Source organism: Spermophilus citellus (assembly GCF_964194105.1).
Source record: "Spermophilus citellus genome assembly, chromosome: 3".
Taxonomy (NCBI): domain Eukaryota; kingdom Metazoa; phylum Chordata; class Mammalia; order Rodentia; family Sciuridae; genus Spermophilus; species Spermophilus citellus.
Window position 1 is genome coordinate 20,665,464 of NC_138184.1, and position 26,822 is coordinate 20,692,285.

Consider the following 26,822-nt stretch of genomic DNA (forward strand, 5'->3'; position numbering starts at 1 on the left):
TGTCCTAGACTGAGGAAAAAAATTGCTAAAAAGGATGTTGAGTCAAATGACAAACAGATTAGATAAAACTATTGTGCCCATGTTAAGTTTACGGACATGGACAAGTGTACCAACGTTATATGAAAGGATATTGTATTTTTAGGCAATATGCATTGAAGTACTTAGTGGTAAAGTGCCATGATAAATGCAACTTACCTTCAAGTAGTGGGTTGTATCACTCACACACACACACACACACACGGGGCTGGGGGACAGAACAAGTACAATGACAAAGTAAGTTCATATGAATATTCTTTGTGCTGTTTTTATTTTTGTAACTATAAATTTGAAATTAAATAAAAATTTGAAAGATTTAAAAATAATTTCTGGAAGAATTTCGATGTGGAAATTCAAACAAAACTGATAAACAAGGACCCGCAGTTCAATGATGGGAGGAAGTCTCATCACCGAATTATTTCCCTTTATACATCAAAATGGTCCCCAAGGCCTTGAGACCTGAGCAGCTAGGTCAATGACTTACATGAATGGTATTCAGAGTTTCTTTCTAGGCTGCTATCCAGGTATCTTATCATTTATTAAACAACTCTTTTCCGAAATCCTATGGTCTTTCTATACACTAAACTCTCCCCTTTATATATAACATCAGGTCTAAGCTATCTACTCCATTGATTAAGCTTCTTATAATAAAGAATATCCACAGGTTCTTGACAACTTCCTATATTAATTTATTCTTTGCTATAGGCCCTTATTGTTTTCTGAATTCACTGTTCTAAAACTAAGTTCAGATATTTCTCCTGTGGCCATGGTGAATCTTCATACAAAACTTCATTTGGGGGAGTTTTACATCTTTTTCATGTCACCCTCTTTTTTTCCCTTTCTCATGTTATAGAATAATTTCTGAAATTTCAGAATTCATCCACATCTAACCCCATGTAGCTTGTCTTTGGCTATTACATCCCTCAGATAAGTATATTCCCATAATGACTACATTCTCATACAGAGTTTTATGTATGTCTTTGTTACCTATGTCTGTTAAATGCTTTCTTTAACCCTGGAGAAATGATAATGGCAGCAAAATAAAATAAGCTTCTCAGACTGTTTCAGCTGTAGTAAATTTCAAGTAGATGAATATGAAGCTGCAGTACACTATTATCACCATACTATGTGGCTTTAGTTGCTGTGTCAGGTGACAAATATAAATAGAGTATGGTCCCTGTCCTCTTGGATCTCACGGTTTAGTAGAGGGAGATGGAGGCCCAAGTTGGGATGGGACTGTGGAATCAGACAAGGCTTAATAGGGGAAATAATCCTATTTATTATGACTAAATTTGAAAGCTAACTAACAGTCTTTGCCATGGGAAAGGGTATAGAAGGAGAGGCATCCTTAGCAGATGTAATTCAGTGCTGCCACTGCTCTAACACAGCCTGTCACGCTTAGAAAATTGCACAAAGTTCACTAGGGATAGTGAACTGATAAGAAAGGGAAGTGTAAAAAGAGAAGGATAAAGAGGGAAGATTCAGGTTCTGAAGAATCCCTTTAGACTGGTATTGTTAATTAGCCTTTAAACCTTTTTTCTACCTTACATCTGTAAATAAAAGTTATGAAAATATTAGTACAAGCTGGGCATGGTGGCACATGCCTGTAATCATAGTGACATGGGACACTAAAGCAGGTGGATTGCAAATTTGAGGTCAGCCTGGACAACTTAGCAAGATGCTGCCCAAAGACAGAAAAGAAGAGCTTGAGATGTAGCTCAGTGGTAAAATTCTCCTGGGTTCGATCCCTAGTACTACTGAAAACAAATATTAGTAGATAGGGGAGTTATGGTGTTAGGTGGATTATAATTTTTTAAATCAAAATACCATATTTACTTTTAATCCTTTCTAAGGCCAGTAGAGCCACTCTTAGTATGAAAACTGGATACTTTACCTTAGTATTAAAAGTTTATTTTCAAACTATAAGATACAACAGCACAATGTGTGAAACACCCATATTAATAAATTTCTGACCATATTAATAAATTTCATCTGACTCCTACCTGCACGTTGTAGCAAACACAGCTCATTGATACTTATATATTTCCTAAATACATCCATGCAAACCTGCAAATGTTACAAAAATGTAAAATTACCTTTCTATATTTCATAAGAACTATAAAATTTCAATTCTGTTTGCTTATTTCAAAATTTTTAAGTGAGCTTAAAGCACTGAAATAAAGAAGGTGCTATCTGGTCAACTTACAGTTTGAAATGTATATTGAATTGATTTCAAAATCCTTATTTAGTATGTAAAAAATAACCATTTACAGGTGTAAGGATAAATATAGTGACTGATTATTAGAACAAAAAGCCTAGAAAGAGACCCATTCGTACATACATCATCAGCTGACTTATGACATGGCAACACTGGATTACAGTAGAGAAAGGACAGTCTTTAATAATTGGTACCACGTCACCTGAAAATGCACCTGGGAAAAGTATCTCAACTCCTATACCAAACAAAAATGAAAAAGATTAAAAAAAACCAAAAAACAAAAACAAAAAATAAATAAAAACAACAACAACAAAAATATAACAACGTAAGAACACTTTTGGGGGGGGGGGTACTGGGGTACTTAACCACTGAGCCACATCCCCAGCCCTTTTTTTGTATTTTATTTAGAGACAGGGTCTTGCCAAGTTGCTTAGAGCCTCATTGAGTTGTTGAGGTTGGCTTTGAACTCTCGATCCTCCTGCCTCAGCCTCCCAAGACACTGGGATTATAGTTGAGTGCCACAGCGCCCAGCTAGGAGCACATCTTTATGATCTTGGCAAAGATGTCTTCAACAGGTTATAAGAAGTTAACACTATGAAAGAAAATAACTGACAAATTAGACTAAAGATATCTGCAATTTGACAAAAGAACCTATATCCAGAGTTCCTGTAGATTGATAAGAAACAAACTTCATAAGATATAGGCAAAATATTTGGGTACTTCCAAAGAGTATATCCCAATGTCCAAAAACATTTTGAAAGATGCTCACTTCATTGATCATCAGGGAGGGCATCAGTCATTACCCATTCACCAAGATGGCTAAGATTTAAAGGTTGATCATACTAAGAATTGAAAGAATATGATACAACCAGAACTGATATTGCTGGTGAGAGTAATTTGATACAACCACTTTAGAAACCTGTTCAGCAGCTAAGACTGAACATTTGAAGACCTATGACTCAGCAGTTTCAGTTTTACGTATAACCCATCAGTGTATTTATAAGTTCACCAAAAACCATGCAGAATATTGATAGCATCACTACTATAATACCCAAATCTGGAAACCACCCAACTGCCCATCAACACTGATATTTTATCCACAAAACTGATGTTCACACAACAAAATATTTACTATATAGTAAAGAAAAAGAAACCCCTACAGTTAACTAAAAATATAGAGGTATCTCAAAAACTTAAAGCAAAAGGAGGCAATCCAGGCACGGTAGGGCACACTTGTAAACCCAAAGTACTCGGAAAGCAGAGGCAGAATTGCTTGAGCCCAGGAGTTCAAGGTCAATACCTGGGCAAAATAGCAAGACCCCATCTCTTAAAAAGAGAAGATTTTAAAACCAAAGCCAGACATAAAATATAAATCAAGTTTTATTTATATAAAAAACCTACAAAAATAGGCAAAGCGCACCTATGCTATCAGAAGAGAATAAAAATCTAAACTAAAATATATGACACATTAGTTAGTGTATTTCTACTTCAAAGACTTTATGCATTACCTTTTCATTCCCTTGTTCAGGCACATGAGCAAACTTGCATTGCAATCTCTCACAGCCACGTAATGTATTAAAATGAAACTTGCAATATCTATGGGGTATCATCAACCCTAAGGGCTTCTGGAACACCTAGAAAATTAGAAAAAATCCCTTTCTGTATTAACTGTAAAACAAAGTAAAGTGAAAAAGTATTTGAAGTAACAAAAATACACACATTTTGTGTGCTGGGGCTTGAACACAAGCCCTCATACATGCTACCCTGAGCTTATACTCCCAGTTCCTAAAACAGAAATATTATATACCCCAAACAACAGTATCAAGATAAGCTGTTTGCTAATTTGCTAAGGAAATATAGAACTCTAAACAATTTACATTCTTAAGAACACTTAAAAACCAATTTAAGAGTTATATATATGAATTGAAATCAGTTTTCCTTAGTGTACAATACTCAAATAAATAAATAAAATGATAGGGGAACCAGGCATGGTGGCACACACCTGTATCCCAGAGGCTCGGGAGGCTGAGACAGGAGGATTGCGAGTGTAAAGGCAGTCTCAGCAATGGCAAGGGCCTAAGCAACTCAGTGAGACCTAATTTCTAAAATATAAAGTAGGGCTGAGGATGTGGCTTTGTGGTTGATCACCCCCACCCCCGCACCCCGCCCCGAGTTCAATCCCCAGTTTCCTCCCATTCCACACCCCCCTCAAAAAAAGGGGGAGGGGGAAAAGACAGGTTCAAAGTATGGGTTATAACTTAGAAAATTACTGTTTTTTCAAAAGTGGAAGACTTACCCCTGCATTTTTATCCCTTTTAAATATTTCACAAGTATCAGGATTCTGCAGCCTTAGGACAGAATGTTTTCCTGGAAATCTGAAATCTAGAAATGATTTAGAATGTCATCATACACTAATATGTTACTATGAGTTCCCTTTATAACAATGGGGTAGATCAGCACTGCTATTTGCTTTAAAGTTTCACTTTGGAATATTCATGTACAATTTACAGACTGTGCTGCCAGGTGTATCACTATGAAATACAGAATGATTTAGATCTTAGTTCCCTTAAGCATTTCTAGACCCATATTTTAAATTATAGACTTACTATATGCTGCAGATAAGTTTCTTAAAAGCCTTTATAAATAAGTCTTTCTAAAGGAGAATACTGTCAAACCAAGTGCTGTGGCTCAACTGGGTTCATGCCAAATTTACATACTATAAAGCCCTAATCTCCATGAGACATTTGGAGATAGGGCCTCTATAGAAGCAATTAAAGTTAATTAAATCACGAGGGTAGAAGAGTGGGGGTCCTTACAAGAACAAAGAGCTCTCACTTTCTCTCCTTGCACACACTCAGAGAAGGATATGTGGTCTTAGCAAGAAAGCAACCTTCTGCAAGCCAGAAAGTTCTACCAGAAAGTAAACCAGCACCTGGTTTGACAGTATTCTTCCTTTAGAAAGATTTATAAAGGCTTTTAAGAAACTTATTTGCAGCATATAGTAAGTCTATAATTTTAAATATGAGTCTAGAAACTTCTTAACTCAAGATCTAAATCATTCTGTATAGAACCCTACTTTTGGACTTCCAGCCTTCCAGAATTATAAGAAATACATTTCAATTGTTTAAGCTACCATTCTGGTATTTTGTTATGGTGTTCCCAAGCTGACCATTATATCAGACATCATATGCCATAATGGAGGTATTTTAAAGTGGAAAATAGGACATTTAAAAACATTCTTTTCTAAGGATAAAATAAAAACTTTTAGTTTTTTAAACTTCAGTAGCATCCAGATATAATCTGGAACAAGATGAAGTTTTGCTGCATAGTTTTGCAGTAATTTGTATTATGAAAACTGAAAGATTTTGAAATAAAACACATGACTACTGCAAGCTTTATGCTATATAGCCCACAATAACTAGGCAGCATGAAGGAAGCACTGGGAAAGTCTTTAGAAGAGTTGGGTGTGGGCTACAAAGTAATTTGATAGTTTCTAGATTCATCTTCAGGGAAGCTTGTTCCTAGCATTATGAATTGTCAGGAAAAAAAACTTGACAAACGCTAACAATTAAAATATGAATATTTTAGGTATTTCATGAATTTACTCTTACTACAGTATCAAATACAGATATTTCAGAAACTATCTTATCAAAGTACTAAATAAAAGGTATATAAGTTTAATCTTAACATATTCCATACTTGTTCCTATTTTTCTCTTTATGTCTATTTTCAGTGGAAATGTCTCCCTATTATCAAAAGCCAACCGGATTTTATTTAAAAAATAAATATTACCATTCACCCAAGGCTTCGGTATTATGTCTTCTTGACCACCCATATTCAAAGGAGGCAATGATAAGCAGAGAGGTTTGGTGCCCAGTGCTGCTGATTGACATTCAGCAGTCATTATCTCTGCATTTCTAGACTCTGTGCTGTATAAGCAGAAAGATCGGAAAATTTTTAATAGAATTCAGTAAACAAACACCTTGTGCTATGTACATGCTATATATTATGCTGCATATATAACTACATATTATTTTTCAATATTTTCCTTTTTTTGTGGTGCTAGGGCTTGAACCAGGTCCATGTGCTATTTCAATATTTTCTTTTTAAATATTTATTTTCTAGGTGGACACAACATCTTTATTTTTATGTGATGCTGAGTATTGAACCCAGTGCCTCTTGCATGGTATGCAAGCGCTCTACCTCCGAGCCACAATCCCAGCCCTCAATATTTTCAATATAATGTTCCTGACCTAACAGAAAACCAATACTTATTAAATTGTTGAGGCAGGTGTAGAAATGGGGTATTATGGTTAAAATCAGAGGAAAAAATTTTGAGAGGGAATTTTGCTATGCTGCTCTTACTTCATTCTCCTAACTGGGACTATATCACTTTGTGGTTGGCTCAAAATATTTTTGATCATTCCAGACAAAAGGTTTGAGAAGGAACTAGGTTAGCACTCTAATCCAGAAAGGCCATCCAATTATTCTACGATAATGCAATGAAATGAGCTGTAGAAGTTCTCCCTTACTCAAGGTTTTGCTCTCCATGGTTTCAGTTGTCTGTGGTCAACTGTGGTCTGAAAACATTTACAGTAGTCCTCCACCAGTGGTAAAGCGCCTGCCTGTCACTTGTGGTCTGAAAACATTAAATGAAAAATTCCAGAAAAAAAATTCACATTTTACATTGCACACTGTTCCTAAGTGTGACAAAATCTTGCCCTGTCCCTTTCTGTCTTGCCTGATATTTAACTCATCCCTTTGTCCAGTGTGTCCAAAGAGCATATGCTACCCACCCATTAGTCACTCAGTAGACACATCTTGTATCAGAACAACTATGGCAATACTGCTTGTAATCAAGTACCCCTTACACAGTAACCTAATGCCATTTGTATCACAACACCACCACTATTCACTTTTGATCTCTTTAGAGACATTGTATAATCTCACATCATAAGAAGGCTAAGTACAGTGTAGCAGCTGTATTCATTCATGCACTTTTTATTATAATATATTGCTATTATTTACAGCTTTTAACTCTTGGTATATCATTGGTTACTGTTAATCTCTTCCTGTGCCCAATTTAAAACTAAACTTTATCATAGGTATCTACAGGAAAAAGTATGCTACATACAAGGGCTTGATAATACCACAGTTTCAGCCATCCACTGGGGGTCTTGAAATATATCCCCATGGACAAAGGTGGAGGACTACTGTAAATTATTTGGGGTGACTGCTCTAAATTATTATTATTTTTTTAAGAGAGAGTGAGAGAGGAGAGAGAGAGTGAGGAGAGAGAGAGAGAGAGAATTTTTTAATATTTATTATTATTATTTTTTTAGTTCTCGGCGGACACAACATCTTTGTTGGTATGTGGTGCTGAGGATCGAACCCGGGCGAGCGCGCTACCGCTTGAGCCACATCCCCAGCCCCCTGCTCTAAATTATTTTTTAAAATAATATTTATTTTTTAGTTATAGTTGGACACAATACATTTCACTTATTTATTTTTATATGGTGCTGAGGATCGAAACCAGGATCTTGAACGTGTGAGGTGAGCACTAAATTATTTTTTAAGATAAGTATATATAATAAATCTAGATACATCTGAGGGCTTCTTCTGAAGAGGCATTAAAAATGTTATTGTTCCAGCTTTTAAAAGCTAATTTAAAAGCTTTAAATGTACTTTAATGAATGACATTCTATACAACCAATTTTATAAAAAATTTAATCTGGGGACTAAGGCTGTAGCTCAGAGGTAAAACGCCAGCCTCGCATGTGTGAGGCACTGGGTTCGATCCTCAGCACCACATAAAGATACTGTGTGTTCATCTACAACTAAAAAAATAATAAAAAAAAACTAATCTGGAGGCTACTTATCTACAAAATTGGGTCAGGAGGACTAGTAGATACAGATAAATTTGCTTTTTAGGAGAAAGACCTCAACATTTAGATACTATAGTATTTTAACCTTAAAAACAATTATAATAAGCTTTAACAGCAGAGGTTTTCTGAGACAGAGGTGTAAAAAACAGAAGTGGGGCGAGTTTATCCTTGTTTGAAATGTAGTAGCACTGACAGAGTTTAAAAATTTCTCACAAAATAAAGATTCACTTCTCTCCTGAACTTCAGATGTCAATAATAAATTAATCAACATTCCCCAACCCCAAACAAGAAGTGGTGACATACAACAAATTATGAAATATTATAGATGGAAGAGATCTAGAAAACCCTTTTATTTTTGATTGGGTAACTGAAGTCCAGGGTGACGTGATTTGTCCAATGTTATACTGCTGAACACTATGGTAGAGCCAAATTTATGATAAACCTTTATAGATTATAATACCACCTAGTAAGCAAAATCCTTCCATCAGGAAAATAAAGTTAGCCTTCTTACTTTTCCCCTTTAAGATTTCCAAATGGTCACAAACCATGTTGGACTTCAACACACACCTAATTATTACCTACCCTTGCCCTTAACACAATAGTTCTCAAACTTCCACACACATTAGATGAGTGCCTGTGGCATACAGATTGTTGGGTCCCATCCTTAGAGTTTCTTTCTGGTTTATTGTTTTGTATGGATCCCAATAATTCTATTTCTGACAAGTTCCCACAAGATGCTGCTGCGCCAAGAATCACTTTGAAAACCACTGCCTGAACATAAAAGGAGTTGAATACATTCATCCTGACATGGAAGGGCCTTACCTCTGCAGCAAATGAGGGTGCAGAATGGATTAAATGATTGCTAAGTGGGGGGGTCCTCCAACTCTAAATTTGGTAGTTTTATGTGTTCCAGTCAGCGTGCTTTTAACTCTCACTACTAATCCCTGCACCCACATAAAAATATTTGCAAAATACAATGTTCTTTTGATTTCAGCCATTCTTCATGGAAGTCATATATACATCCTTTCTTCTTTTATTTTACCACCACTTATCTTTCTCAAAAATATTTTAATGACTCAAAACAATTTACTGACAGTTTTAAAGTAACTTACAATATCCTTTATATCTGGGTACATCTGACTCATTAATTAAATCATACGTATGAATGGCTTATGGCACAATTGCTCAAGTATATATAACAGAATAAAAATACTCAAAATACCAATTAGATGGGTGACCATTTTAAAGTTGTATTAGAAATGGTAAAGCCGGGCACGGTGGCACATGCTTATAATTCCAGTGGCTGGGGAGGCCGAGGCAGGAAGATAATGAGTTCAAAGCCAGCCTTAGCAACTTACTGAGGCCCCGGGCAACTCAGCAAGACTGTCTCTAAATAAAAAATACAAAAAAGAGCTGGGGATGTGGCTCAGTGGTTAAGCACCCCTGGGTTCAATCCCCAGGACCAGAAACCATTAACAACAACAACAAAGAATTGTTACAGACCTTTTACAAGCTTCGTAAGTACTTTCTTTTTCTTCTTTGTTAGTCGCCTTATCTGAAACTCTACACTATGAAGAGATTATGGTTAGATAAGAAGTGAGTATCTATATATTAAACTATGATGTTTACCATATTAGAATGTATTATAGGTTAAACGATTATGGCTGATCATAAAAACAATTCTACAGAATTACTGAATATTCACTTAATTTCTACTATCAAAGAGAAAAATATATGTCATTATTTCAAGTTATTATGAACATTGAAAGTTGCGCTTCTTCCCCTTCCTCCCCCTCCCCACCCCAAATTAACTTCTGAGTGACTTTTCAGGTGGCATCTATAAACAATTTTTCATTAGAAATATTTAAAAGCTTCTTGAAACTTTTGGTGATACCAAGCATTAAACCCAGGGGTGCTTTACCACTGTACTACAACTCTTTTTATTTTGAGGTAGTCCTGCTAAGGTGCTTTGGGTCTCATTCTGTTGTTGAGCCCGTCCTTGAACTTGTGATCCTCCTGTCTTAGCCACTCGAGTTGCTAGGATTATAGGCATGAGCTACCACTCCTATGACATTCTCAACAGCTACACTTAAAAAACCAAAACAAACAAATAAACAAACAAAAAAAAAACCCACAACCCAAAAAAAACTACTTGTGAAATATTTTGAGAACATAATTTCTAATTATAATAAAGTCATACATGCTAGGGGCGAAGAGTGTAGCTTAGTGGTATAGCACTTGTTTAGCATGCACAAGGCCCAGGGTTTGATCCCTAGCACTACCCAAGATCAAAAACAAAGAAAAAACAACAAATGAAAAGATACACAACATTCCTGGATGAAAATACTAGGTAAAGAGTTCAACACATGAAGAGTTCCTATAAATAAAAAGATTGAAACTCCAGAAGAAAAGCTAGCAAAAAAATAGGAAGTTCACAGAAAAGTGAGATGGCTTTTAAACACGCTAAAAGATACTTAACTAGACTCATAAGGGAAATGTATATTAAAACTAAAACAAGGCCATTTGTAAAAACAAAGGTGGACAAAAACCAATTCAATGAGTTGTGACGTCCTCATGGTTGTGCAAACCTGTAATTCTAGCTACTTGGGAAGCTGATGTAGGAGAATCACCAATTTGATGGTGGTCTAGGCAACCTAGAAAGACTGTCTTAAAATAGAAAGGTCTTCGGATGTAGCTCAGTGCTTAAGGTTCTGGGTTCAATACCCTGTACCACAAAAACCAACCAACCAATACATAAAGTGGTAAGCTGTAGGGGAGAAAAGTGACATTCTCAATGTTGTTGGAAGTATAAGTCAATGCAATCTCTTTGTAGGGCAGTTTGACAATTCTATTTCTAGCAATTAATCTAAAAATGCTTGCATGTATGCAGAACTCTTTATGTTTAAGGATGTGTAATATGTTAGATAGAAAAAAAGGTAAACCAAATGTCCATCAATGGTGGACTTCTCCGAGTACAAAGTAGTAGATAGTTATGTAACTAGAAAAACATGGCATCACTACATTGAAAGGAAAAAAAAGTCCATTTTATATTAAGAAAAAAATGATATGCTAGCATCTGCATAAAGTTTAAAAGAATGAACAACAGATCGACTAAGAAATGGCAGAGTATCTCCTACTGGATTAACCATTCTACAGTAAACTATGATCTATGGAGAACATATCTTAAAACCTATACCTGAAAGCCCTGGATAAATGAAAAGCAGAATCTAGAGGGAAGTTCATACTCAAAGAGAGGATGATACTGGATAAGTGTCTTATTTTTATGGCTGTATTCCCAAAGGCAGGCATTATTGGGACCATTTTAGGAGATTAAGAATTTGCCCTACTGACCAAATAAATAAATAAATAAATAATGATAATTTCAGGAGACAGAATTAAGGGCAGAGTAACAAACTGAAAAGTGAGGATGGAAATCCTGAAAATATGAGAGCCTAAAAGATGAAGCCCCCAAATCTAATTATAAACAGATCCAATCTGGCTGGTCCACAAATTATAGCTATACAGACTCCAAACAACCCAGCTAAGACTAAAAGAATTGAAGATTTCAAATGCCCCAAACCACAGGCAGTATCAGGTTCAATTCACCCAAATTAAAACCTAAGCAAGCAACTACCATAGATAAATAGCCCATTTATCCCAGAGAAATGAAAACTTTGGTATGTACCAAAACTAATGAGTATTTGTAGATAGCAACTTTATTTGGAATAGACACAAAGTGGCTACAATCTAGATGTCCTTCAATGAATAGAATAGCTCAAAGTGGTATAGGTGTAGTACTAAGTAGTAAGCAACTATTGACATGTGCAATATTCTGAATGAATAATCCCCTGGTTGAAAAAAATTAAGGATGTAAACATACTGTATGATTTCATTTATACAGCATTCTAGAAATGACAGTAGTACAAATGGAGAACAGATTAGTGATTGTCAAGGGGCTACGGGGGGGGGACAGAAGGGAAGGAAATAGGTGTGGCTAAAAAAAGGGCAACATGAGGAATCCTTTTGGCCAATAGAGATGTTCTGTATCTTAATTTTTTTACTGTCCATATTTTGCAATATTTGTCAAAGTTGGGCATACCTGGTCTTAAAAATCTAAAATTCAAAATGCTCTGAAATTTAAACTTTGAGCACTCATATGATATGAAAAAGGAAAAACAACAAAAAAAATCCACTTTTGGATTTTGGTGCATGTCAGATTTTGGATTTCTGAAGTAGGCATGCTCAACTGGTAGAGTCTATGAAAATATTCTAATCAGAAAAACTCTGAAATCTGAAAACACTTCTGGTCCCGAGCATGTTAGATCAAGATAAATTTAAGAAAGGGGGATATGAAATGTTGGAAGAAGGTAGAGCATTAGAATTTTAGGTTAGATGGCCAGGGAAGGTTTCCTTAAGATTATGAAGTATGAGAAAAGACCTGAAAGAAATAAGAGTCAGCCATACTATTTTATGGGGAAGAGCATGCCAGGCAGATTAAATGGCAAGGAGAAAGGCCTTGAAGTAAGAGGAGGCCTGGTGATGTTTCAAGAACAAGGATAGTGGATAAGTGTCTTGTTTTTAATTGCTGTATTGCCATAAAAGGAGAGCAAGAAACTGGAGAAGTGACAAGGTCAGAAAGAAGTTTGGAGTGCAAATACAGGGCACTGTAGGTCACAGAAAGGATTCTGACTATGAATGGCATACAAGCCTTTGGAGGGTTTGAAGATAATGAAATGATCAAACATGTTATACAGAGAATAAACTACCAGAGGGCAAGATTAGAAGCAGATCTATTAGGAAGCTACTGCAATAATTCAGGCAAGAGAAGAATCTCATCTGGACCTGTGTAGTGTTGATGAGTAAGAAAATATGAACAGTTTCTAGACACTGTGCGAGTATAAAACCAGTATATAAAACCATATACTCTGCATATGGAGTGAGAACTAATGAAAGTAAGGATACCCAAGGTTTGGGACGTGGGCAATTATGAATGGAGAAGCTGTAAACAGAGAAGGTTGTTTCAGGAGAAGCCAATTTGTGGTAGGGTAGGGGATATATATCCCAAGTTCAGTTTTTGATATGTTAAGATAAAATGCCTAACTAGTTATCCAAGTGGTAAAAGCAAGTAGGCAACTAAACAAAGGTCTGTAGTTTAGACGTTTAGGTTATAAAGAGTCTTATCACATAGAAAGTATTTAATGCAATAAAAATGTATGAGGCCACCTAGGAAGCAAGTCTAGATAGAAAAAGAACAGATTTATGATTTGGGATCTGAGTTACTTCAACATGCAGATGTCAGGGAAGTCAGGAATAACCAGCAAAGCTAACTGAGAAATGGCAGACAAAGTAGAAAGCAAACTGGGCAAATGTGTTTATTTTTGAAACCAAATGGAAAAAAAATGATTCAATGAAAGCAGTCAATTGTGTCAAATACTGGTGGTAGGTTAAGAGTAAGACTGAGAAATGCCCATCAGATTCAGTAACAAGGATGTCCCTGGAGAGGTTAAGAAGGGTAGTCCAGGTAAGTTCTCCTTTGAAGGAAACTGTTGCACAGAAACAAGATAATGGGCATAGACAAGCCTTCTGGGACTGTTAAAAGGGGCAATGGACCATTAAAGGTGTTTTGTTTCATTTTATTAAAAAGATGGGAGAGAAGCATGTTTATTTGTTGAGAATGATTCAGCAGTGAAGGAAGAATCTGGAGTAGTATTTTAAGCTAGGGAAGAAATGGAATGTAGTAGAGATGAAGGAAATTAATTGACTAGTTAATCTGTTAAGAAAAGCTAACATCTGGGAGCAAATGCAGGTAGGCAATTTAATGTACTAGTAACAACTTAGGATATTCTTTTCCGATTCAGTTTTCTTGGTGAAGTATAAAACAAGGTTATTAGTGAGGATGAATGAGGATAAAATGAAGGTTTAAGGGGAAAGAAGAAAGTATGAAACAGTTGTTTAGGAGTCAATTAAATTATGAAAGAGGATCAAATAATTACACATTATCTGGAAGAAATTTTTTTTAATATTTTTTAGTTTTAGGTGGACACAATATCTTTATTTTACATTTATGTGATTCTGAGGATGGAACCCAGCGCCTCATGCATGTTAGGTGAGCACTCTACCACTGAGCTACAATCCCAGCCCCTGGCAGAAAATTTGAAAACTTGATACCAAAATTTTCATACATCAGTGGTATGGCATTAAGATAGGCTCAGCTCTAGTTTTTATGCCTTCTACATCTGTGGTTGTACAACATTCATGGCCTTCAGGAACTATGATATTCAAAAATTAAGAAAAATTTTATATTCAGTAGTTTATGTTTAACAAGGTAGGAAAATACAGAATATTTACAAAGTCATAGGTTTGTGATGAACTTCAGCATACTAAAAAGGTTAATATGTAATTAAATAGGACATCTTATTTTTCCCAGATAAGGGAAACCCTGTCTATGCTGTTTACAAAAAGCATTAAGGGATATATACCATTGTCAGAACGATAAGTCTCTTACTCAAAAGTAGTTACACTTGTCATTTGACAGCAATGTTGATATGAATTCTGCATTAGTATTTAAGATCAAGAAATAAGAAAAGGCAAAAAATTCTCTAGTACCTTTTCATCCAAGTCTGAAACTTTTATTTGTTCACTGAGATCTTCCAGTTTTTCGTTTTCGGAGGTCTCGTTAGTAACTTCGAAGGAAATGCTTGCACCTTTGGAATCATGTTCTATCTCATTTGCTGAAAAGAAATGGTATTCAACTATAGAAACTTTAAATAAGTCAGTCAAACAGTGTTCTAAATAACAGAATTTGGAGGCTCTTAAAATCTAATGACAAAAATGGAGTAGAGTTTTCAGCAAATATGTAATTCCCTTCTTGTACCAAAATAACTCTACAGCATGGTACAAAAAGAACTGACAGTAGAGATTTAAGATTATGTCCACCTATTCAAAAATATTTTTAAGACTTAAAAGTCAAAATAAAAGTAACTTTTGCATCAAGTTATAATTCTGCAAAGACTCAGGTATTTAAACTTACGATTAGCTGTTAGATTTTTAATGGCTCAGATTTATAATGTACATTGTAATATGAAATATATAATTCCAAAATAAGACTACAAAATTGATGAGGTAAATTACCTATCTTTTGTAGATAAAGCATAGCAAAGTTATGTACTGAATCAAATCTCAAAATTTAACCTGCCAACTATTCAATTCAAACTGAGAAAAACCAATGAACTATAAGACATATGATTAGCAGATTCTAAAATTAAAAGCTTCCTATTCTAATGAATTCATTTTGATTTGGCCTGAATGGAGATAGATACTTCAATATTGCTTATTTTGTTGGGGCGGGGGGGGGGGAAATCAAATTTTACCTGCCAACAGGGAAGAACAGATCTCTGACTTTGTCATTCCAAGGTCCAGTACAGGTAGTTCTCTATTATAAGCAAACAGAGCTTAAACATTGTAACATATTCTAAACAGAACTCTCTACTTCTCTAAAAACTATATAATACTAGTGTTAGCAACTGGTGAAACCCATCAAGTTCTCAGGACAGAATAATATACTGGTACTCAGGACCCAGCACATTTACACGGATTCCTCACTTGGATCTTTACCCACGTGCGTCTCAATTGTTAGTAACACAGTTGGACAGCAGCACTTTCTAAGAATCAGATAAGACAAACAAGCATTTAAAAAATTTTTTTTACATTATTACATCCATGAAAGAATGCTCAACTTCTACCCTCAAGCATATATGTCATTACTAGTGTAAAAGAAGACAGTTTGAGGGTTTTTTTTTGCTGTTATCTCTTATAGACAACTTACAACCTAAAAATTAAGGGTATAGAAATCATAGACCAACCTGGTTCCAATACTGTTCAGTCACTTTGTGTAAACTGTGCCCAAAGTACTAAACTTCTTTTGAGTCTAAACATATCTATAAAATGAGACTAACACCTATCCACAGGGTTACTGTGAGGACTAAATGAGAAATGTTTTAATGGGCTCAACAAATAAAAACTACAAACACAGGAGTCAAACAGAACACCAGTAAATACTATTCTGTTTTAAAAAACAGAAAAAAACTTACATTAATGAAAATACAAAGAATAAAATATAAATACCCATAATTTGTTTATTTAATAGATGAATTTTAGTTAAATATAGCTTGCAGGTCTATACAGCTCACTGGTTCAGGATTATTTCTTATCCAAGAAAGAAAAACTGAAAACAATCTGTATTTATGGTTCTTTGAAGTCTTTGGAAGACATGTTTTCTCCCCCCAACATAAATCCTAGAAACAGAAGTACAGTTTAAAGGATGGGAAAATACAAACAGAACACCACATATACAAATCTCTTTAACGCAGGCCTCTCCAGACTTGGAATAAAACAAAATCATTCTAGTAGACAGGTATCACAAAGGCCTCCGACTCAAAACGTCTAAATCCAATCTCCCCAATTCTGACCCTCTGCATCAGAAAGGTTGAGGCCTTTCTGAGAAAAGCCAGGTATCATCTTTATCTCTTCTTCTGCCTCACACCCACCCGATTATCAGTCTTCACTTAGTAAACCTCTTAAATCCATTTACACTTTGATGTTAAAATAATTAGACAAAAAGGACTTGGTAACAATTCCTTGACAATATTTATTGATACCAGGGATATGGATTTTTTTTTTAGTGTAAAATGATCAACTTCTCTCTCAAGTCCTTCAATGAATTTCTATATACTTAAAGTTTAAACTTGGCCTAAATTCTAGTTTGCCAAGGTTGGTCCATTCATGCTTGTTGTCCTGGCATACTAATAGCTCCCCATTTGCCTCTCAAAAGTTGAAATTAAGATATAGTCTATAGTCATTTTACTTTTTAAAGCCCTTCATAACTGTTTATAAATTCTGTAACATTTCTTGATATCTGAACACTTACCATGGGACATTTTTTCAGTTTCTCACTTTTCTTCACCAGTTAGCTAATTCCTACTTTTTTTTTTTTTAAAGAGCGAGTGTGAGAGAGAGAGAGAGAATTTTTTTTTAAAGAGAGAGTGAGAGAGAGGGGGACAGAGAGAGAGAGAAAATTTTTAATATTTATTTTTTCTTAGTTCTCGGCGGACACAACATCTTTGTTTGTATGTGGTGCTGAGGATTGAACCCAGGCCGCACGCATGCCAGGCGAGCGCGCTACCGCTTGAGCCACATCCCCAGCCCTAATTCCTACTTTTGACACTCAACCTAAGTCACTAAAGAAGGCACTGCCTCTTTCTGAAATCTTGTTCTATATTTTATTGTACTTAAATACTTGTCTCCCTTGACAGACTAAAAGCTCTATGAGGGCAAGACCCTATATATCTGTACTATACTCTCTGTACAGGCAGCATCTAACATTCCTGGCACAATGCCAGATATGAGACACAAATGAAGATACCCCTTTCCCTTGTAGCAATTCCTAAAATAGAGTGAGGTTCACATGTAAACAGACATAATAATTGGAACAAAACCCTGGAATAACATCTCAGATGTGATTTGATGGCTATCTGGAGATTAAAAGACTTTCAAATAAACATGCAAAAGGATCAAAGTACATAAATAGATAGCACACTGTGGAAACATTGAGCTGCTTGCTGTCTATCTCTCATAAACCTCTCAACTTCTTCCTTCACTCCAATATTACAGTTGTCAAAAAAAAAAAAAAAAAAAAAAAAAAAAGCCAAACAATTTAGACTATCTTCAGGTGGCTGAAAGTCTGTGAGGCACTCCAACAAATTTCAGAATATCACTATGGCAGATGATATTTAGAAGAGTTCAGGAAGATTAGGAGGTTACAATAATCTAAAGATAATTAAGATAGTAACAGTGAAAATGGAAAGGAAGAAACAGTATTGAGAGATATTAAAGTAATAGAATGAAGGGACTGGGGTTGTGGCTCAGTGGTAGAGCACTTGCCTGGCATGTGTGAGGCCCTGGGTTCAATCCTCAGCACCACATATAAATAAACAAAGTGAAAAATTCATTGGCAACTAAAAAATATTTTAAAAAAATAAAGTAATAGAATGAAGAAAATTATGTTAATCCATAAAAGAGAACTAAGAGATGCTTTGGTAGTTTCCAATTATCCTGAAAGTTCCATTTATAAGTAGGTACAGCAAGTATACTACTTTAATTTTGTATTAAGATACTATTTATAATAATATTGTTAGCTAAATTTAAACAAGTATGAGAAACTTTACCACGTATAGCTAAGTTATACTGAAGATAAAAATTACATATGGCATTCTTAAGAAGTAGTTTTATTTTGAATCTGAAACAAAAGTTATATCACCTAAATTTAAAAAGTGAGCAAAACTGTAGTATGCAGAAATATTTTGCACTTCTGCATCAGCAGAGGAGCGAAAAGAAGTCCTGTATTGGTGGAATGGGAGAGGGAATAAACGAAGAGTAGAAGCAGAAAAGGAAAGAAAACAGACTTGGATGAGGCTATAGAAATAGAGAAGTAAAAGACCCAAGCCAAAAAAAAAAAAAAAAAGAGAATGAGACTTAAATCAACTTTGAAGATCTCTACAGATAACAAATTCATCCTTTACCATAGCATTATTCAAATTCGGTAATTTCCAGATTTTTAAGTAAACAAAAATACAATGAAATTATATCATTTGTACTGTTTTTTATAAACTTACTATTTCACATATTTGTAAGTGTGTACTGTATTTAATATAAAATATATAGTTACTTTGGGTAACTGACAAACAGGTTTGAAGATGACTGCTTTAGAATGATTACTAGCAGAAAAAGTTTGGAAACTATTGCCCAAGGGAAAAAAAAACTAAGAAGGTCATTGCCTCTTTTTGAGATGCTAACTGTAATCAGGGTTCATCTATTCATATATTCTGTTTCTAGGTAGGATGGATACAAATTATTAGAACAATATTTTGCAGAGAGCAGTGGCCATAAATAGAGAAATATTACAGTATTCAATTTATTGGACCAGAGGTTCCCTAGCTTGATGCCATGCTGTGCAGTTATAGATGTCCCGATTTCATAAACAATAGTTTATTAAGTACTATTCGGTTTATTCAGCAAAGACAAAGTAAGGTCTAAAGTGGCCTAAAAGAAAAAAATGGAAAAAAAAAGAAAAAACAAACCAGAATAATGCTTTGGACTATCCTACCTACTATTTTTAAGAGAAACAGATTAAAGAAAAGGGATCAAAAGTAAAATATTGTTCTGTGGCAGTTTGTGGAGTAATAGCTCAGACCCTTAGAAGCTTTGTGTGTCGTTTAGAAAGTTAACCATCTTGATTCAATTACAAAAACAGGTGAATTTCAACCTCAGAATTGTTCCACTATATATGATATGACATGGTGGACACTAAACATTAGCTCTTAAAATTAAGTCTAAAAATCTGTATTAGAACACGTCAGCTATTCAGTGGAAAGGAACAATAGAGGCAAGGAGACTCAATACAAAAGACAAAAAATGACCTTTATTTCTGGTGTAACTTTTTTCCATCTGGTTTGGTAAAAGTAATCTATTTTACAAAGCCAATCTCCCAGGGACTAAACTGGGATTATATTAGATTATGAAAAGTGGGATTGATTACTTGAGACCAATAATTTGCCCAGGACGGATCCATGCTGGGGATGGATGGATCTAAGGGAACTCAAGACCTGGGCAAAATATGGTAGGCTTGTATTTTCTATGCAATGGCATCAGGCATTTCCCTTTCTAGAAGTATTTACCAGCTCTAGAATCTACAATGGTTCCTTGGACTTAAATTGTAAAAGTGGTACAACTCATGCCTACTCGCTACCACACTGATTCTATACTAGAGTTCAAGTTTTTATGCCCCAAATTTCCAATCTCCTTAATTTAGCACCATGCTACCTACTTCTCTAAATCTTGTTTAACCACTGTTCTTAAAATATCAATTATTTTCTCTCCGTCAGCATATAAGGAACTGGACTTGCAGAGAAACTTAGAATTCTTGAGTGTAGGAAAAGTGTTTTATCAGGTTAGATACACAAAAATCATGAAAATCAGAATAACTGAGGTAGCATGAGTACTACAGGAACACATAAGGGCTTCTACTCTGCCTGAAGGAGTTAGGAAAGCCTTCATAACCATCCCTGTACAAATGTATTCATATCTAAATTTTTTCTGCCTATGAATTCATTATTTCTTCTCAAACTTCTTTCCTTCTTTCCCTTTGTTATTCTCAATCAACCCAAACTCTGAGAATCAATATAACTTTTGCTTTACCAACTGCCTTTTCATCCCTCCCTTTTTCAAATTCCTACTATTCTTGGTACTTCAGTTTATATATTTTTTGTTGCAAACACATCAACTCCACTCCAGCTATAAAGTAATTCCCTCCAAAATTTTGGCAGGTTCTTAGGAAAAAAAAATCCACTTTATAGTATCATTCAACTGATATTTCAGCATATAATACACATTCTAGTACATATTATCTGTTTCATGTTCTATTAACATTCTCTGATCATTTCCAATGATAAAGGCAAAGTCACTAGATTTGCTAATCTTAGCCATTATTCATTTGCAAGCTCAACAGTTAAAGTTTTAGTGAATGAGTTCTAATATGCTTCTAATGCTTTGATTTTAACATGGACATTCCTCACTGTGGAGGGTTACAATGTATAAGCATCCTATCATGATCTAAACACCTTATGAATTCTAACCAGGTCTGATAATGCTTTCCCCAACAACTCAGCTTATGTTTGTCCACTTGTTTTTAACCAATAAGAGGCAGCTCAGAGCTTCCAAGTATTTGTTTTTATTTCTGTAAAATAAGAACTATTTAGAAGCCTTCAACCTCTATTTGGGCACAGTAGAGAATATGAACTAGTAACTAGTAAGAGGGACAGAGCTCAAATTTGATATATTTTAAGTGTCAGTTTCGAACTGTTAACCTTCTGTGCAACTATTGGCAGATCCTCCGATTATCGTGCCCTTCTTTCCCTTTTAAGGTTTAGCTTTTATTACCATGAATGACAGCAAAACTGGTTATTTTTGTGCAGAACCAAAATTAAAATATTTTTTAAAAAGTCACTGAGGAAATTTTCAAGTTCATTTAAAAACAATCTTCAGAAGCAGATATACTTTTATTTGCTCTCTTCCTTTTGTTATTAGTATTTTAAGTGAAGGGAAGTGAAATTTTAAAAAATTATCTGAAATAAAAAGTGAGGGCTGGGGGTAAAACTTAGGAGTAGAGGGCACTTACTCGTCTAGCATTCACAATGTCCTGGGTTCCATTCCCAGCAAAAAAGAAACTTTCTGTACTGAAGTTCACAATTATCTCTACCTTTGGCTGTATGTAGTTTTCTGTGAGCATTTTGCTGACAGAGATGCCTGCTCCTAAGTGCAGAATTTTAGTTCCTCAAAGGATGAAAACTTTAGTAGGTAAAAAGCAAATGAAGAAAACAACAACAAAACTTTATGCTCTTATTGCTTAAAGCTATGTTAAAACCTTTTTCATTCATTCTTTGATTTAATCCTCAAAACTCTAAGGGAATTATTTTCTTTTAAATGATAAGGTTAAATAATTTGCTTAACATAGCTATTTCTGTAGCATGGAAAGATTTAAAATCCTTAGATTATGAAGGTAAAGGTCTTAACCACTAGTTTTAGACTGAAGCATTGGCTCAAATCCAGATTGTTTTACTACTAGCAGTGTGACTCTAGAAAAATGAAGTCCTAATCCTTAAAGTGGGCAAGATTACCATCCCAATTTCACTTCACAGTTAAAAACAAAGGTCTTGGTCTTCCATTTGGCACACAGAAAATATTCTGTTTGGAGGGGTGTGTGTGTGTTGGAGATTGAACCCAGGGCCTCGTACATGCTATGCAAGCACTCTACCAGTGGTACCACTGAGTCATATCCCAGCTTTAAGCTTCAACTCTTGCAAGTCCCAAGAACATAAATTTCTCCAATGTAACTAAAATTTTATAAAAATGAGAAATTTAAGTCATGTGGCATTAAATTTTAGTGAAATGTTTTCATATTTCCTTCTGAATCTGTTCATAAACATTCTAATATTCAAGCACTATAAAATACAGATATAAAAAAGAGCTTGAACAATGGTAATAGTTTAGTAAAATGAAATTATATAATATATTTTGGTTGGCCAAAACTTAAGTTCTTAAGCATGAAGGTTACTACTTAATTCATGTTGCCCTAGGCAAACTTATCATTTTTGCCCCCCAAATAGGACAACTTAAAACTGTCACTTTAAAAGTAAAACCATGAAAAAAAATTATGTTCTGAAAACTAAATTCGATTCTACTTTCAATATCTAATTGCCTCAAATTTCTACAGCATCTATTCTTTGGAAAAATGAATTTGTTAATCTAACAAGGAAGTCACAGAAAATGGGTTAAGATAATGGGTTAAGATACACAGCACCAATCTTAAGTAATTTGATTATTATAAATGTGCAGATAAAATTTTAATTTTAAATAATATACAAGCCTGGCATGGCACGCCTGTAATCCCAGCTGCTCAGGAGACTGAAGCAGGATTACAAGTTTGAGGCTAGCATGGATATCTTAGTAAGACCCTGTGTCGAAAAAAAAAAAAGGGCTGGGGACATAGCTCAGTGGTAGAGCACCATGGGTCCAGCCCTCCAGCCACAAAAAGACAAGCAAAACTAAAAACGACTGATGTTTTAAGACTCTCTAATTTCAAAAGCCACTTTATAAAAACCATCATTTAAGATTTTAAAAGCTGATCTGCTCCATGTTTTCCAAGATATATAATATACCATCCATTACTTGAACTCAAATTTTAGCACATGGCATTTCCAGGTGTCAGCAGTGATATATTACATTTATTTAATAACTGTGTTATTTATTCAATGATCACTGAATATCAGTGACATCTAAGCAGAGTGCGCTTCTGAAACCCCCAATGATCTGCACCAAAAGGCACATGTGAACATGCATACCTCAAATCACCCAATTCGTTTTTTTCTGTAAGTTCCATGTGCTTGGAGTCTGCCGAGTGGTGCTCTTCTGCAACATTGGGCTCCTGGCTTATCTTAGGGATCTCTGAGGCAGATGAGAGCTCCCCTTCATTGGAGACTCCAAAGAGGTCTGGGTCATCTTGAATTACATCAATTAAGAGAACATCATCTTCATAAGCCTTAAGAATATCTGGAAACTCCACTTTGATTTTTGAAATGCTCTTAGTCATTTTTCTACCACTAATTTCATAGGAAATTGGTTCAAATACTTCTTGTTCCTTAGAACAGAAGGAACTTTCCTCTATAAACCCAGGACCACAAGAAAAAGTATTATTTTCAATCATGAAAGAAACAGGTTCCTTATTGGAAACAATATTGCCTAGTTCAGAAATATAATTGGATGGTTTATCATCATCACCTTGCTTCGTAAAGCTTGGAGAAATACTACAGGGATTCTTATTGTAGAATGAGTCAGAATTAGCTTGCCCTGGAGTCACACCATTTTGTATACCCAAAGACTGACGTTCTGAAGTTGCTGTGGAGACATTTTTATTCCTATTTTGTTTTACCTCTGAGTCAGATAAATTGTCAAGAAGTTTTAGGGGACTGTAAGCTTCTCTCTCTGAAGACTTGGCATTTATTTTTCTTTTTTCTGTCTTATTCTTAAGTAAAGGAATTTTAAAATTAGTCAGCCGTCCTGTGTTTAATATTTTAACCAAGTCTGGAACCACAAGTGTTTGCTTAGTAATGCAAGCTTTGCGATGGATAGTTTTGCTTGCAGAGTTACTTACTTCCTGGCCATCCTGGGAAGTCATTGTCAAATTAGGTTTTGTTAAATTTCCTCTTTTTTTATTTCCTGTTAAGCTCTGAATCACATTAGTTAACTGAGTATCTTCAGTAGTATTAGAAACTACCTCTGACCCATTTCTGCTCAGTTCCTCTGACTTTATCCTTTTATCATTCTTGATTATAGGTTCCTTTATAACCAAAGTAGGTTCTAAAACTGAAGACAAACAATTTAAATTAGAATCTAGTTTTTCTTTAGTTGAGGATTCAATTTTTTTTTCTGGTAAGGAATTTTGTAACAAAAATTTGGAGTCAGTTAAGTGAGTTTGGTTTGTTGTTTGGCGTTTAAGAAAATCATCTTGCCCAAAATTTCCCTGAGACCCAGGAAATAAGTAATTTGAGTCTGGCAAGGAAGCCTTTTTCCAACACTGGGCAGATATTCTAGCACATGAATAATAAGGCCAAATTCTTTTACCAGTCATTGGTGTTGTTCTGCGACAGCTTACCTTTGATTCTTCACCTTCGTCTCTCAAATCTTCCCGAGAAGATCTCTTTTCGGTATCATGGCCATCACTAGGCAATATCACTAGAGAGCCTGTCATTGATTTAAAATACTCTTTGGGTTCCATGTTTTTATGATTTAAGGACTCTAAGGTAGGCATTGTTTCTTCTTTCAAAAATGGTTCAAGAGTTTTCTGAAACATAGCATTTACATGATGTCCAGGACTTGGTTTTCTTCCTGCAGTTTCTGGCAGACTTAATAAATGATCCATTGGAGAGAGTATATTAAGTCCTTTTAAAGGACTTTTGCTTGCCTCTAATGTCTCTGCTTCTTTCCCATCTGTACTCATTTGGTTTTCTTGCAATATCAACTCAGACTTGTTAGACATATTAGAGAAATCCATCTCACTAACTGGTTCTTCTTTATCACACAATTTCATCTTTTTTCTGGGTTTTCTGCCACCATTGCTCTCCTCTGACAAATATTTATTTTTTTCACTTTGAAAACCATTATTTTTACTTTGGTATAAATCACTTTCTTCAAGCAGTAAGTTATTTACTCCCATTAAGTTTTCTTCAGTTTGTAAGAGAGTAGGAATACTATTTGGGTCACTTTTTCCTGAAGGATTCCTAAGGTTTTCTTTCTTTGACTTTGAGGAATTTTCTGCTACATGTATACATCCATCATCAGGTTTATATGCAAAGTTGTTTTCACTACAACAATCTTTGGAATTAAGGTTCTCTTTCTTTGAAGAATTTTCTGCTACATGTATACATCCACCATCAGGTTTAAGTGCAAAGTTGTTTTCACTATAACAATCCTTGGAATGGGGAAAACAATTGCACTCATGTAATTTTAAAATAAGATTATTTTCTACTCCAGGTGACAAGCTGTTACAAGAATATTCTGAAGTACTCTTATACAGTTCATCTTGGAATTCAACCTTAATATTTTGTGTAGCCTCATTTTCTGTTATTTTGAGAGGTGGGCTTTCTAAACTTTTATGTTTTTTAATTTGAATTCTTCTTTTAATACTTTCTACCAAACCTTCCTTAGCCAAAGACTGCAACAAAGCCATATTTTGAAATTCACTGCATTCCACTCTTTGGAAAGACTCCGAACTGGTTAATGATTCCTTTCTTACCAGGTCAATCCCTGGCTGTGAATCATCACTGGAGACTTCGGTAACTTTTCTTTTTTCCTTGGCTGATCAAAACAACAAAAAACATACCAGAAAACATTTTACAATGAGGAGGAAAGAGTAATACAACTTTACCTAAATAATTGTGAAGCTGTCCATTTTTTATTTCCATGAATAGTATATGGAAATATACACTTAAAAATGAAAAAGACCTAATTTCTGTTAAGGATTTACATATAAACCTGTATGAATTCTAAGGCAGTTGGAAAAACCCCTATCATTTCACATTAGTCAAAAATGGACCACTAGCAGGGCCATTCTACAGTAATTCTAAATCAAAGGCAAACGTCTTTAAGAAAAAAAAAATCTTTCCCCCCACCCTTCTTGGTCAACCATGTGCATTGGAAAACACCACGCGGATGAAAAATGAAGACTAGTAATAAAGATGGAGCAGGCCCAGGTAAAGAGGATGGAGAGAGAGTGAACTCGGAGAGCTTTCTTACCAGGTCTTCCAGACTGCAAGGGGAGCTCCGCCTCCTTCACTGCTTCGATGTCCTGACCGTCCGACCGGCCCACGGGGCACCGCGGTCCCTCTGCTCGCCGCCTCCCAGCCTTACCAGCCCTGGAAGCCTCCCCGGTCTGGTCATTTTCCGCCTCTGCTCTCCCAGAGGCCCGGGCCACCATTCTCCTCTTCTGCCTGCTCTCCTCGCGCCCCCTGGTCTCAAGGCCGCAGCCTCCTGCCTCGCCGAGCCCACGGCCTCGCTTTCTCGGGCCTCGTGCTTCGCCTTCGCGTCCTGGGGCCGTTGTGGAGCCTCGGGGCGGCGGCCGCCGCATCCGCACGCCGGGGGCCTTGCTGGCCGGCTGCGCTAGCAGGAGCCCACCCGCCAAGCGAGGGCTGCTTTCGCCGCTCGCCTTCCCGCACTGTCCCGCGTGTCGGAAGCGGAAGCGGCACCAAAGGTCTGTGGCCGGAAGCGGAAGTAGCATGTGGGGCCGAGCTGGTTGATGGGGTAGGTTCAACTGGCTTGCTCGCGCGAATCCTGCTTAAAGAATCTCTTATTAGGGGGACTCCTCGCGGCGCCCCAGATTGACTGCGGCCTTGACAGTGGCGTTCCTGCGCTGGGGGCTATGTGGACTCCCACCAGCTGCTTCGCATCTTCAGGAGATCAGGACAGCTGGGACAGCTCTAGGCTCATAGGCTGCTTCTCATGCCTTGGCTGGTTTCAGAAACACATGAACTGCACGCCTTGTCCTTTGGGACCTTTCCAACTTCCTGTTCATAAAT

At 35.9% G+C, this 26,822-nt stretch overlaps 1 protein-coding gene across 1 annotated transcript in view; it reads right to left on the reverse strand.

The window, feature by feature from the left end:
* TOPAZ1 (testis and ovary specific TOPAZ 1) overlaps window positions 1-26,374 on the reverse strand; it is a gene marked incomplete at both ends in the record, with an annotated part of 69,662 nt that extends 43,288 nt beyond the window's left edge. Inside the window, 9 exons of the mRNA XM_081283223.1 lie at window positions 2,040-2,103; window positions 3,763-3,888; window positions 4,551-4,636; window positions 6,047-6,183; window positions 9,643-9,707; window positions 14,746-14,870; window positions 15,510-15,571; window positions 23,094-25,605; window positions 26,044-26,374. Of these exons, the coding sequence (XP_081139349.1) occupies window positions 2,040-2,103; window positions 3,763-3,888; window positions 4,551-4,636; window positions 6,047-6,183; window positions 9,643-9,707; window positions 14,746-14,870; window positions 15,510-15,571; window positions 23,094-25,605; window positions 26,044-26,374 (3,508 nt within the window). The remainder of the gene's footprint in view (window positions 1-2,039; window positions 2,104-3,762; window positions 3,889-4,550; window positions 4,637-6,046; window positions 6,184-9,642; window positions 9,708-14,745; window positions 14,871-15,509; window positions 15,572-23,093; window positions 25,606-26,043) is intronic.
* Window positions 26,375-26,822: the final 448 nt, after the last annotated feature.